The 15,356-nt window shown below is 43.3% G+C and overlaps 1 protein-coding gene across 2 annotated transcripts in view; it reads right to left on the bottom strand.

Moving 5' to 3' along the window:
* RAB23 (RAB23, member RAS oncogene family) overlaps positions 1-15,356 on the bottom strand; it is a 37,833-nt gene that overhangs the window by 8,562 nt on the left and 13,915 nt on the right. For both annotated transcript variants that reach the window (XM_075554939.1, XM_075554937.1), the window contains one exon: positions 14,654-14,739. In XM_075554939.1, the coding sequence (XP_075411054.1) occupies positions 14,654-14,739 (86 nt within the window). The remainder of the gene's footprint in view (positions 1-14,653; positions 14,740-15,356) is intronic.

The raw sequence follows: 15,356 nt of genomic DNA, 5'->3' as shown, positions 1-15,356 counted from the left end.
TACAACACTGGAGGCACAGTGTGGGAATTGCGCCCAATATGACCCCACCATACTGAGGCGAAACACTAAGGGTGTGCAACAGAACAGCAAGAGGGGCAGAGCAAGAAATTCCCAGGGAGTACCAAAAATAGACTTTGGGGTCAGGGCATGGCACCCGATCAGACTCGACCAGAAAACACTCCTAAAGGTCAACAATTTTGTCATTGGTTTTGTTGTTTTCTTTTGTTGGTTTGTATTTCTGTCTTGTTTTTGGGCATATTATTATCTCTGCAGGTCTATCTACATAAGAAAGGCAGGATAAACAATCTGGAGGAGAAAACAACAGAAGGGGAGAACACAGGAAAGGGGGAAGGGGGGAAAGGATGTGGTGTTAACAAACCCAGGGACAAGGGAACAACAAGTGATCCAAAATCAATGGTAAGGAGGGTGTAGGAGGTCTGGTAGGGCGTGATTAAGGGCAACGTAACCCAGAGGGATTACTGAAACCCAAATGAAGGCTGAGCAGGATAATGGGACAGGAGTAAAGGGAAATAAAGGAAAGAACTAGGAGGCAAAGGGCATTTATAGAGGCCTAAATACATGTACATATATAAATACACTTGTGTATGACGATGGGAAATAACTATTTGCATATATTTATATGTTTAGTACTAAGGTAGCAGATTAAGAGGCACTGGGCCTCTACTCAAGTACTCCCTCAACGCAAGAACACTTTGTTCTATTAAACTGGCATCCCATGATGCTTACCTTCCCAACCCGATTGCTGAAGATATAGCAGGTGGATAAGCAAACGTAGTGAAGAAAGCAGATGATACCCAGCTATCAGAAGATATAGTGTCTGGGGTCTTAAAGGATTAAAGATGAACAAGTGGCCATCTAGTTGAGAAGCAACAAAGTCCACATGGAAGAAGCACACCAGCCTGTGTGATCATGAGGTGTTGATGGGATCAGGTAGCAGGTATCAAAGAACAAAAAAGTTATATCATTGTGAATGAAGGGGAATGCGGAATGGAGACCCAAAGCCCATCTGTAGGCAACTGGGCATTCCCTTACAGAAGGGTTGAGGAGGAGACAAGCCAGTCAGTGCAGTATAGCACCAATGAAACATACAACTTTCCTCTAGTTCTTAAATGCCTCCCCCCCCCCCATCATGATCCCAATTCTACCTTACAAATCTGGCTAGACCAGAGGATGTGCACTGACACAGATCAGATCTGGAAACACAGGGACTCCAGGACAGATAAAACCCTCAGGACTAATAATGAGAGTAGTGATACCAGCAGGGAAGGGAAGGGAAGGGGAAGGGAAGGGCAGAAAGGGGGAACCAATCACAATGACCTACATACAACCCCCTCCCTGTGGAATGGACAACAGAAGTGGGTGAAGGGAGACATCGGTCAGTGTAAGACATGAAAAAAAAAAAAAATTATCAAGGGTTCGGAAGGGAGAGGGAAAATGAGGAGCTGATACTAAGGACTCAAGTAGAAGGAATATGTTTTCAGGATGATGATGACAACAAATGTACAAATGTGCTTGACACAATGTCTGAAAGTATAAACTGTGATAAGGGTTGTATGAGCCCCGAATAAAATTATTTAAGTGTGTGAAACAAACGTCATTATCTGTTCATTCCTTTTTCCTAAGAACTGTTGACGCCCCCTTGTGTGTGGTTATGTGTTTAATTCCATTTTTCCATGAACTTTTTGTAGCATTTTTTGGTGTTTTTTTTACCCAAACTAGCTGCATATTTACTATATCCTATCCATTGACAGTATTTTAACTCTCAAATTAGATGAATAATATACAAGATTAGATGAATAATATACAAGATCTTAAAAGTATGCAGGAATCTTCTAAAAGAAGCTTGTTTTATAAATGAAGCTGTTAGCTCAGCAGCACGGTGATAAAAGAGGGTGTTTATTCACCAAGCGAAAAGTGTCCTAGGGGTTAGGAGATTTCCTGGACTTAGGCATGTGTTCTTATGTAACTCCACCCTTCCAGATCCTTTGCTAGAAGAGCTTCCCACCACTCCAAGTACGTGGAGGCAACCTACAACATGCGTGGCCCAAGGAAGGAAGCGTGCAGGAAGCGAAAGAGCATAGACAAACTGGACAGTCTGCTATGACTGTAAAAGCAGCAGCAGCTTCCTAAAGCAGTCTTCCCCACAGAACAGATTTTAAACGAAATTACAATTTACAATAATGCTCAGAAAGTTAAACATACAGACCTGAAATTTTCTAATTCAAGGAAAAAGTGTGTGTTAGTATATTGATACATAAGTTTATGTTACTTGAACTATAGCATTTACTACTACATGCACTACAAATAATAAAGTTTTATTTAATCCACTAAATTATTAAACTAAGGCTCGATTCCTTCTTTATTATAAAATCCTGTTTGTTGTTTTGAACCTAGAATTTTTTATTCAGTCAATTGTCATTTAAATTGGAAGATGTTAATAGGATCTTTCTAGATATACACGTCTCAGGCATTTCATCAAAATAAAAAATAAATTTATAATGAAAAAGAGAGTAAGATCCAAGTATCAAATATATAGACAGTAAAGTTAATTAACTTGGAAAAAGACCACACTCTTTTAGAAATCAAGGATTAAATGAAGCAGAATGCTCAAAACATTCCTCAAATTAAATTTTTAGTGGGGAACAGGGTGTGGAGAGCGTAAAAGAATGTGAACACGTTAAACGGCTTGTCTGGTTGGGAAGGGGATGTGAGAACTACTCGTGTCAGCAATCAAGGCAGGTAAACACGGATGGAATAGCAGACACCTGTAGCCCTCGCCACGCCCCTCCACCCGGTGGGTTTCACAGCAGCTGTGGAAGACTTCTGGGCCTGTTGTTCATGTTCCACTTTTAAGCCTGAGCGGTAGTAGGTGAGTCTGGTTTTCTGTATTAATGCTGCTGCTGGTGCTTGGGAAGGACTCGTGGCTGAGGTGCATCCCTGGAGGATGGGCAGAATAAATACCCCATCCTCCCTTTAGTGGAACAATCTTGAGGCATGTCTACACACTTCCCCAGAAGGATCGGTCCCCAGTGGCCGACAATAATTAGTTCATTCCCACTGCCGCTGAGTTGACTCTAACTCATATCAATCCTACAAGAGAGAGTAGATTTCCCAGAATGTAAATCCTTAGAGGGGTAGCCAGCCTCTAATGAACCGTCATGGGTTTTTCTCCCGCACTCTCTTCCGTCACTCCTGCTTGATCTTGGGATCACCTAACTACACTCAGCAGCTGTGCTACGGAGTGCTTGCGGTAGAGAGCAAGGAGACACTTCAACTAACACAGCAGCGGCCTTAAAGGCAATCACCATGAGAATAATTTTCTCCTGTGTAACGATTAAGCCAAAGGAGGTAACTGGATTTAGCCGGCCTAAAGAAGACACTAAGACACACACACACTCACTTCAAGGACTAAAGAAACATACAGCAGGAGACAAACTGACACAAGTCCTAAGAATAGACTTTTCAGAAAGAATGGGGCACAAATCTCTGCAAGAGGGTTATCATCTAAGTACATCTACACCCACCTCATGAGTTGATCTATATAAATTACAATTTAAAAATATATACCAAAAAAAGACCTGAATTACTTTTCTGGCTAGAGTAATCCTGGGGAACACTGGACAACTACTTGTTTCAATTCCCTCAGATTATCATTCATCCAGCTAGTTAAAATGTTATTATCCACTTACGATGCATAATGTTTCTTTTACGGTTAGGAAAATCCTCATGACCAAAAAGTTGTTTCTGAAACCCTCTTTTAAACTTCACAAGGGGTCCTTTTCAAGCAAATTCTGACTGCAGAGGGCGAGCTGGATCGTTATCACAAAGGAAATGACTGTAGACCCATTGTACAACTCTGGAACTCCCTCCAGGATGGCTTTTTTATTTTTTTAAAGGTTAACCTTTCTTCCAAGAAGGGGTGGGCATGGGGTGGTGAGAGTTGGCCTGGGAAGGGGGTGCTACTGTCTCTTTCATCCCAAACCTAGAACAAATGAGTTTCAGTAGGGCCACTTTAGGAGCCTAATGCGAGGGTACCCTGGCGTGGAGGTCCCCTGAAGAGAGCCAGCCGGAGACAGAGTGAAAAAGCAAGGCAGAGAGAAGCAAGCTGCATTTACAGTTACTGAATCGCCACCAGTGGCATATGAATTGTCTATGGATAGAGATGAACCATGCTGAAGCAGCAGCAAGCACGGGGTGACCATGCCCCAGAGAGCCACTGAGGAGGTGATGGGAACTTAGCACACTGAAATAGGGAGGTAGAAGGCTTCCAACGACCAGAACACAGTACATGTTTCCTCAGAAGTCCCCAAGAATGGGAAACCCAGAAAGTTAGACAAAGAAGTCGTTTTCAACATGTGCCCTCCAAATGGGCTCTACCAGCAGGCAGTGCTCCTGTTCCACCTCTCTCCTTCCGGGCCTGGCTTTTCTAGCCAGCTATGAGGACACCAGGTGGAGGTGTGAGCAAACACATATCCCTTGTCCCTGGGTTTGTTAACATCACTTCCTTTCCCCCCACTTCCCTGTATCCCATGTCCCATGACACCATCCCTCCCGTTGTTTCCTCCTCCCGATTATTTATTCACACTATCTTATCTAGAGAGACCTGCACATCACAGGACACAGTTGAATGGCTCACTCGGTTTCCAAGGCTGTCAATTCTTATGAAAGCAGCAGACTGCCCTATCTTTTGCCCATGGAACAGCTAACGGATTCCAACTCATGACCTTTATGGCTGGGTGAGTAGCTGGAGTAACCATTTGCCAGCAGGGTTCCTTGTGTTTGGGAAAAGAAGGAATTTCCTTTAAAACTGTTTCTAGAGAACAACATGGCTGGCCCCACTATGAGAAATGATGCCCCTCAGTGACTAAGGGCGATACAGGGGACAGCACCGGAGACACAGTGTGGGAATTGAGCCCCACCTGATCCCACCACACCGAGGCAAAGCACTGGGGGGGAGTGCAGCGGAACAGCAAGGGAATGGAGTGGCAAGGTCCCCAGGGAATGCTGAAAGTGGACTTTGGGGCCAGGGCGTGGTGCCCCAACAGACTGGACTGGAAAACGCTCCTAAGGGCCAGCAAACGATCCCTGAATTAACTACAAGATTTTCTCTTGTGAACTGTTTTGTTTTGTTCTTTGTCAGTGGTTTGTTTTTGTTGTTTTGTTGTCTGCTTGTATACTGTTGCTTTGTTTTCTTCTGTCTTGTTTTCATGCATGTTAGTGTCTCCACGGGTCTGTCTGAATAGGACAGGCTGGATGAACTATCTGGAGGAAAAACAACGGGACGGACAGTTCCGGGGGGACTTAGGGTGGGGGGTTAGGGGGGGTAAGGAAGTGGTGTTAACAAACCCAGGGACAAGGGAAAAACATGGGACCCCAAATGGTAGTTAGGGGGGAGTGGCAGGCCTGGTGGGGAATGATCAAGGGTAGGGTTGCGTAGAGAAGAGGTATAGCTGTAGCCCAGGTGGGGACGTAGCATGGTAGTAGGGCAGGAGGAAAGTCAAGGGAGATGGAGGAAGGAGCTAGGAGTCAAAGGGCATTCATGGAGGTCTAGACAAAGACATGTACATGCAAATATATATAGGAGGATGGGGAAATAGATCTATGTGTCTATATTTATAGGTTAAGTATTAAGGTGGCGGAAGGACCTTGGGCCTCTACTCAAGCACTCCCTCAATGCATGAATACTTTCTTTTATTAATTTGGAACTCTATGATGCTCACTCTCCCGACACAACTGCTGAAGCCAAAGCGGGTGAACAAGTAAATGTGGTGAAGAAAGCTGATGGTGCCCGGCTATCAAAAGAGATAGTGACTGGGGTCTTAAAGGCTTGAAGATAAACAAGCGGCCATCTAGCTCAGAAGCAACAAAGTCCACATGGAAGAACACACCAGCCTGTGTGATCGAGTGGTCCCGAAGGGATCAGTTATCAGGCATCAAAGAACAAAAAAATCATATCATTGGCTGCACACCTCCATGACAGGATTGCCGAAGACAAATGGGTGCATAAGCAAATGTGGTGAAGAAAGCTGATGGTGCCCGGCTATCAAAAGAGATAGTGTCTGGGATCTTAAAAGGCTTGAAGGTGAACAAGCAGCCATCTAGCTCAGAAGCAAAAAAGCCCACATGGAAGAAGCACACCAGCCAGTGGGATCACGAGGTGCCAAGGGACCAGGTATAAGGCATCATGCAAAAAAAAAAAAAGATATATGTGTGTATATGTATGTATGTATATATATATATATATATATATATATATATATATATACACACACACACCATATTGAATGAAGGGGGAAGTGCAGAGTGGAGACCCAAGGCCCAAGTGTCGGCCAATGGAGATCCCCTCACAGAGGGGTTCAGGAGAGGAGATGGGTCAATTAGGGTGTGGAGTAGTACTGATGAAAAACACAGCTTTCCCCCAGATCCTGGATGCTTCCTCCCCCCAACTACAATGATCCGAATTCTACCTTGCAGGGCTGGATAGAGCAGAGGTTGTACACTGGTACATATGAGGGCTGGAGGCACAGGGAATCCAGGGTGGATGATACCTTCAGGACCAAGGGTGTGAGGGGCGATGCTGGGAGAATGGAGGGCGAGTGGGTTGGAAAGGGGGAACTGATTACAAGGATCCACATGTGACCTCCTCCCTGGGAGAGGGACAGCAGGGAAGGAGGAGAAGGGAGACTCCGGATAGGGCAAGATATGACAAAATAACGATGTATAAATTATCAAGGGCACATAAGGGAGAGGGGAACGAGGAGGGAGAGGAAAAAAAAAAAGAGGACTTGATGCAAAGGGCTTAAGTGGAGAGCAAATGCTTTGAGAATGATTGGGGCAGGGAATGTATGGATGTGCTTTATACAACTGATGTGAGTGTATGTATGAACTGTGATAAGAGTTGTATGAGTCCCTAATAAAATGTAAAAAAAGAAAAGAGGAGAAAAAAAAAGAAAAGGATTAGGGCAAAGACTGTACAGATGTGCTTTATACAATTGATGTATGTATATGTATGGACTGTGATAAGAGTTGTATGAGCCCCTAATAAAATGTTAAAAAAAAAACAAAACTAAGTGTTTCTATGTGCATACTCAGACTCATTTCTATAATTTCATATGACACACTGTGCCTCAGAAACAACCCCTCCCCACGAACAGAACCAAAATTCAATGATATATATATACAATTTTGTACATAATTTTGTACCGATCAGGCACTGGTATCTATTGTCTAGACTTTCTTAAGAGACTTAAAGGGGCTATCTGAGATCCCAAAAGAATTCCTAATATGATCTGAACATCTGTTGTAATCTATTTATAAGAAAACCATATCTCACTGTATAATTAAAAGCCAAAATTCCAACTACTAAAAATGTTTTTTTTAGACAAGGGTTTTTGATATAATAGGCTTTTTAAATGATTTATAAGTTTAAATTTTTTTCCCAATACACTTCTAGGGCTTTAACCAAGGAGCTATAATATGGTAGGGCACAGAATTTCAACCACCAAATCTAAATCTAAGTCAACCCATTCTTCAAGGGCCTCACTTTCTCTTCCTAGTCTTTACCCTATTTAATTGCATCATTATCTGAATCTACAATAAGTATATTATGTAAGCTGGTTGCTAATTAGCAACAAACTCCCTTCCTTTCCTAAGACCACCTAGGGGAAATTACTCCTCCTCACTGTACAGCAGTCTGCCTCATCTGCTGTTCTTAAGGGAAGTCCAGAGTGGCACAGCCAATTACAGTAATCACACTCTTCTAATTACAGCAGTCAAATCAAAGGTGCCTAATCAGAGAAAAGCTCAGAGCATCTGGACTGTTGTTCCAATACTTCTTCCCCTTCCTTCCAATAAGAACAAAGCATTGCCAATGGCAGCAACCACCACCCAGGTGAGGATAAACTCCACTCAGGGTGGGAGGCCTGGCTGGGTACACCACCTCCAGGCTGGTTAACTAGGCAAGTTAGGAAGCCTCCCTGTTTACGCTAGCTTCCAGTTGCTACCAGCAACCAAAAGCATTCTGATGGAACAGAATACTCACATCTCACATCTTAGAAGCTGAGATGAAGACCTGCCTTAAGATCCCATCCTCCTCACCACTCCAGTCGCCTAAAATAGAATGATGGATGGATGGATTATGGTAAGAGCTGTACGAGCCCCCAGTAAAATGATTACAAAAAATAGGAATAAAAGCTTTAAAAATACACCTATTTTTATGTGTTAAGATCACTGTTTAAAGTTAAAATGTTAAGTATAGGGAAACCAAAACTATTTAAAGATATTTAAAGTTCAAATGAAACACAGTGGAAAGTAATTTAACAACATCCAAAGTTAACTAAGATGTAAATATTAGTAATTATAGGCTCTCTTGATGGTTTCTAGCACAGAATGGTGATTGTAGACCTATTCAAAAGACACTGTGATTTGTGGAGATGTAAAAAACATGCTGTACTATAATACGTACAACAAACTAGATGAGTTGCAATTTTTTAACTTAAAGATACTAATTTTGGTCAGTTTTGATTACATCAGCTTAAGAAAGTCTCTCAAGGATACTTCAGCTAGAGTGGAAAATGTAAATACTTTTAGCTTCCTGGTTGTTTTAAACGTAAGGAATCCAAATGGTGTACTAAATAGTGTGGTTCCAACATCTCCTTTTCATTTATTCACAGATCAAATTAATGTTCCATTTCGGGCCCGTTTCACCTATTTTTAAAAATTGAACTATTATTTTGAGATACTTACTGAAGGTAATTTTTGCAAATATTAATAAAAATAAGACTGCCTTATCAAGCTGTCCAAAGCTTAAGATGAAAGCATCTAACCTACTCCCTCTGCGACCCCAACTCCTCTGTGGCAGAACACGCATCCCACACAGAGACTTCCGAGACACGGGGAGGGAAGAAGAAAGCCGGGAACATCATGGTTACTACTGGTCGGTGTTTTGCTTCCTCCTGTGTGGAGGCATGGGAGTGGGCTAAAGGAGTTGAGATTAATATTTAAAAACCCACAAATCATCTCTATTCAAGAATACAACTGCCCACGTACTAATTTTGGTCTGTTTTGATTAAATCAGCTGAATGGATTCTGACTCACAGTGACTCTACAGAACAAGCAGAATTGCCCCTTCCTGTACAACTGTACAGACTTACAGGAGCGGAGAGCGCCCATCTCTCTCCTGCGGTATGGTATGGGTGATGGGTTAAATTGTTGATCTTGTGGATAGCATCCCAACACCAAAGCCACGACATCACCAGGGAGGACTCCGTCAAACTTTACCTTTAAGATCTAGCAATTAAGAGTGTTGATGCTGACGAAATCCTTAATTTGATAAAAATGCAAGACTTTCAGAACAAGTTGGGGAAGGAACACACTCCCCATTTCACACCACTATCCAGATGCAAACTGGAGCCGAGGCCCAGAAGGAGATGCCAGTGCAGGTGGGAAGCCGAAATTCTGTAGATTGACTTTTTATGTGGAGTTTCTTGCCAGGATCTTATAATCCCCACCAAATAACTTGGGAGGATTAGGCAAATGAGGCGCTATAGCCTACCCAGGGAAGCAGCGGGCTTGCTAACAATATAAGTACAATATAAGTAAGTTGTAAGGTGTCCCCATGAAAGCAGAATCATGCAAGTAAGTTACGTAAAACCCTACTGAGGAAACTGGTCAGATTTGCCATTCTGCTAGGCTTTGCAGTGAGTTGGAATAGACTCAAAGGCAGTAAGTTTTAAGGTTTAAAATGAGTTATTCCAAAGTCGTAGCAGAGAGGCGAGGATGAAGAATCTCAATACTACTAAGAACCAGAGAGCCAAAAGCTGAACACAAACTCTGAAACCAAGATTGCTGGGGTGAGAACCGCCAAGACGCAAGAGACAGGCACGGGGGGTGGGGGGGGGGTGGGGGGGGGAAGATGGGTAGAAAGAGTGGCAGAGAAAAGGTGGGCAGAAGCAGGAGAAGGTGTGCTGAGCTCCTGCCCAGGGAAAGAGGAAGCTGACTGCTTATGGCGGAGAAGTGCTGGCAGTGGGGTGCCTCGAGTCTCGGGCCAGCAGAGCTAGGCTTGCTGAGCCACAGAGGTAGTAAGTAGTACCCTGGGGCAACGTGCAGAATGTTATCTCTGGGAACGAACCATCAGTGAGCCTCAAGAGCTGTGCAGCATTTGTTCAGCAGGGCAGAGGATGAGCCAGCCCAAGAGGTCCCAGGGCTAAGAAAGTGACCGAGAGCCATGCAGGGGCCAGCTCTGTGAGCACGGCCAAGAAGCTGTCCTGGCCAAAACACTATGGCTTGTCTTCTCCAATCCTAAAAATGTTACCTATCACACGTCCCTAATCCTGTAACACTGAGTGTAGTCTGTTAGTGGTGGGACATGGCAATGAAATATCAAACTCAAGGGAACAAGCAATCCAAATCGGTGGTGAGGTGGGTGTGGGAGGCCTGGTTGGGCATGATCAAGGGTAATGTAACCAAGAGGTATTGCTGAAACCCTGGTGGGGAACTGAGCATGATAGTGGGACAGGAGGGAAATCAAAGGAAATAAAGGAAAGAGCTGGGAGGCAGAGGGTATTTATAGAGGTCTATATAAAGACATGTACATATGCAAATATATTTATACATGAGGATGGGGAAATAGAACTATGTGCATATATTTATAGGGTTAGTATTAAGGTAGCAGAGGGACATTGGACCTCCACTCAAGTACTCCCTCAATGCAAGAATACTTTCTTCTATTAAAGTGGCATTCTATGATGCTCACCTTCCCAACACAACTGCTGAAGACAAAGTGGGTGAACAACTAAATATGGTGAAGAAAGCTGATGGTGCCCGGCTATCAAAAGATAAGGCGTCTGGGGTCTTAAAGGCTTGAAGGTAAACAAGTGGTCATCTGGCCCAGAAGCAACGAAGCCCGCATGGAAGAAGCACACCAGCCTGTGCGATCACAAGGTGTCAAGGGATCAGGTATCAGGCATCATCAGAACAAAACATATTACCATAGTGAATGAGCAGGGGAGTGCGGAGTGGAGACCCAAAGCCCATTTGTAGGCCACTGGACATTACCTTAGAGAAGGGGGTCTTGGGGAGGAGACAAGACAGTCAGTGTGCGATGTAGCAACGATGAAAAATACAACTTTCCACTAGTTCCTAAATGCTCCCCCCACCCCCACCCCCATCATGATCCGAATCCTACCTTGCAAGTCTGACTAGACCAGAGGATGGACACTGGTACAGATGAGAACTGGAAACAAAGGGAATCCAGGGCGGATGATCCCTTCAGGACCAGTGGTGTGAGTGGCGATACTGGGAGGGTAGAGGGAGAGTGGGTTGGAAAGGGGGAACCGATTTCAAGGATCTACATGTGACCTCCTCCCTGGGGGACGGACAACAGAAAAGTGGGTTTAGGGAGACCTGGGACAGAGCAAAATACAATAAAATAATAATTTATAAATTATCAAAGGTTCATGAGGGAGGGGAAAAAATGAGGACCTGATGCCAGGGGCTTGGGTGGATAGCAAATGCTTTGAGAATGATGCGGGCAACAAATGTACAAATGTGCTTTACACAATTGACGTGTGGATGGATTATGATAGGAGTTGTATGAGGCCCCCAAAATGATTTTTTTTTAAAAAGAAATATCAGACTCAGCTGAGAAGTGTAGAGTGCTGTGGCAGAGACAACAGGGAACAGAATTGGTTTTAAAAAAAAGTTGGAGAGGAGGCATATGTGACCTCCAGCTCCCAGCAATCAGCCATGGATACTGACAACAGGAAGTTGACGAGGAGGGCCGAGTTAGCACTAAGCCGTTTTTAAAGAAGCCTTTAAGGACCCAGGAAGTAGTAGTGGCAATAATAGGGTGACAGCTGAGAGTTGTGCCACTCTTAATTTCTCCAGGGACCGAAACAGTTTCTTCGAGCAGTCAGTGGAAGCTGTTCCTTGGTACCAATTTGGAAAGACAATTTCTTTGTTCACAAGCATGTTAGTATAATTATGTGGGTGTTTATTTTTTTTAAGTTTCAAATGTCATAACTTATAAATCTCTATTTTCTAATGGGAAAAAGGTAAGATATATATTTAAAAGCTGCATTTAGTCATCCTATTTCTCATAGACCTAACAGATTACCAATCAATTTTTAGATACAAGGTACTTAAAATAAAATCATTGTTAAAACCTTCATAAAATTGTAAATGTTCATGTGTTTATGTGAAACTTTACACCAAAATATACAGCACTATCAAATGGAATGTCCATATGTATATATTTCTTCAAGAAGAGCATACTGCTGTTGCAATGTCCCTCATCTATTTTTAAACACTGCTGCTCACAAAATCCAGGGCACCCTTACATACCCTCCCCAACCCTCTTATGGTGTGGGAAGAGGGGAGAGGGGGGAGGGTTAGGAGGGGGAGGGGGAAAGGAGGGGGAGGTTAGGACGGGGGAGAAAGAGGAGCTATTGCAAAGGCTCAAGTAGAAAATGCTTTCAAAATGATGGCAATGTATGTACAAATATGCTTGACACAATTGATGTATAAGAGCTGTAAGAGCCCCCAATAAAAATGATTTTAAAAAAGACTTATAAAGTCTTGAAAACTCAAAGGGGTAGTTCCACCCTGTCTAATAGGGTCACTATGGGTTGAAATGGACTTGATAGCAGTTAAGCTGTTGTTGTCGTGTAATCTGCTGGGCAAAAAAGTTTGAAATACTGTGAGAATTACCTAAATGTGACACACACCACTAAGGTTAGAAAAATGGCGCCAACAGACTTCCGTGATGTTGGGTTGTCCAGGTTTTTAAAAACACCAGTACCTGAGATACTTAAGGTTTACTGTGCCAAGCTGGCTGATAAACACATGTTTATCAGTGAGCCTCGCCTCTCTAGTTCTCAGGTCTCTTGCTTTGGTGGGACCAGGGTGCAGCTGCCTTAGCCAGTTCCCTGCTTCAGCTGGCAAGGCTCACTTTCTGTGAGACATCCCTGAGAAGCCGCATGGACCTACCCCGATGCAGCCTTGGGTGCTAGAGCAGCTGTGTGGAGACCCCTGCCAGCGCTGAGAGGTGAGCTTACCTGCGCACTGATTCAGCGTTCCTCCTGCAGTAGGCATCATTGTGTGTGTTTTGTGAGATGGAGGAGGACTTTGTAGATTGGTGTCAGACATATGGGCTATTGTTGAACTTATGGGCTTGGACAGCACTGGGTTGGGATGCTTTCTTAATGTACACTTACCCTTTATATAAAACTCTCTCTTATACATATGAGTTTCTGTGGTTTTGCTTTCCTAGTTTACCCAGACTAGCACATCCCCTTCACTTCAAAAGACAGTGAAGCGGAATACAACAACCAGTGTCTGTAGTCAACTGTGTTGAATGGCTGAAAGATTAAGCAGGACGAAGCCGAAACGATCATCTAGAGGGCCCTGTGACCTTCTTGAGAGCAGTTTCAAAGAAGTGCGGGGAAGAAAACACTTGTGGAAAGGTTTGAGGAGGAAATGAGACGTATGAGGATGGAACTAGCAAATATAAGCAACTCTTAGAAGTTTTCCTCTGAGGCGAAGCAGAGCAATTGAATGGAACAGTTCTGGAAACAGATGTGGGTCGAGATGGGAGAGAGTAAGGCAGGTTTTTGTGCCAGAACGCTTTATGCCAATAAGAAAGGTAACATAAAGGAAACTGATGGACCAACTAGGAGGAGGGAGCATTTCAAGGGAAGGCAAAGTCTCAGGACGTGGGCTGTCGAAGTGGTGAGGTTTTTGAAGGAGGAAGGCTGAGAAATGGTGTGGCAGTCCCAATAAGAACAAAAGAAGACCATGTGCCCAGGTCTAGAGGAGGGTGAGGGGGTGGTAAAACGAGGGTTGTAGGAAAAGCGGTGTCTTCAAATCCAGGTTAGTTAGAGCCAAAAGGTGAAATGGTCAGAGAGCTAATGAGGTCACAGAGGTGACACTCTTGTTTCCCTCGTTCCTTTTATCTGTTCTCAGCATCCGGAACAGACGGATTACAAAATACATGTAAATATGAATTATCCATTAATCTTTATCTGGCACCAATAGGTTACATGTTATAGGGTACTAAATGGAACTTTAAAGTCTTTTTTGCTCTCTTCTCTCAATCACCACTGACAGTGAACAGGAGATAAACTAAAGTCCTGCTTTAAATTCCAAAAGAGGACAATGTTAATGGAAGCTTGAAGTTCTTTTTAGCAATTCAAGCATGGATCTCAGAGCCTTATATCCTAGAATTGTTTGTCCTTCCCTCTTACATGTTCTACTAGCTGATTCTTGACAGAGTGGAACAGGCTTTAATTCAATTTCATGTGTCATTACACAGTGACACGGCAGGGTCTATCTTCTCATATGTTAGCTTCTACTCATCTATAAATAATAATTTCCTGGGGAAGAGTATCTGAACAGGCATTTAGCAGTTTCAACTAAAGGCATCTAAGGACACCTATATGACGCACAATTGTAAGAAACACGGTCTATAATACAAAAACATGGTTTTCAGAATAATGACTGAGGGTTTAAGAAAACACTTAGGGATTATTTTAACTATTCTAAGAGAGATAAATTGAAACGAGAAAAAAAGAAAATGAAGTTCTGTTTAACAAAAAGAGCATGCCTAATTTAAAAGAAAATCCCCACAATTTACCTCGATAGTAAGCCTTTGTTATTGCATCGAATTCCTCTTGACCTGCTGTGTCCCATAACATTAGTCGGACATCTTCATCATTAACTCTGAAATGAGATGGGTTTCTTTCAAATGTAAAGGAAAATGACTTCAAGAATCACACACACACACACACACACAAACCCCCCCCCCCCCCCCGTGGGTCATCTTTCAAACTTGAAGGCATTAGCGTCCCATTGCTGGGTTCTCTTGGAACCAGTCTGAGTACTTTCAAAGGTTGCGATTGTTGCCAACCATGAGCTGTAACCTTCACGTGAATCATCTTTATCTGACAGGTTTGGTTTGGTTTTTCCTTTGATGGTAGTGGCGGCTCTAAGACTAGCGTGTTGGAAAGGGGAACTTCCTTGGGTCAGGGTTTGCTCCCCCCTGCCTGTTCCAGTGTAGTGGGGTCTGGTGCCCTAGGTACAGAGTAAGGTGGAGAAGAGTGAAAGGCAGCTTACCTGCTTGGATGCCTTTGACTCGAATATTAAAATATTAATTTGGCATCAGGTATTAAATAACCGTCCAAAAAAGCATTATGAACATTTTAAATATGCTCAAAGGAAGGAAGCAAATAAGGAAATGTGCTTTAAAAGGGTAGAAAGATACAAATGAGACATTCAACAAGTCTTCAAAGCCAATAAACACAGTGATCTTTGACTTTGACGCTCATGCCTGGACAAGC

Source organism: Tenrec ecaudatus, chromosome 7 (assembly GCF_050624435.1).
Source record: "Tenrec ecaudatus isolate mTenEca1 chromosome 7, mTenEca1.hap1, whole genome shotgun sequence".
Classification (NCBI taxonomy): domain Eukaryota; kingdom Metazoa; phylum Chordata; class Mammalia; order Afrosoricida; family Tenrecidae; genus Tenrec; species Tenrec ecaudatus.
The sequence above is the reverse complement of the archived record's forward strand: the minus strand, read 5'-3'. Positions and strand labels throughout refer to the sequence as shown.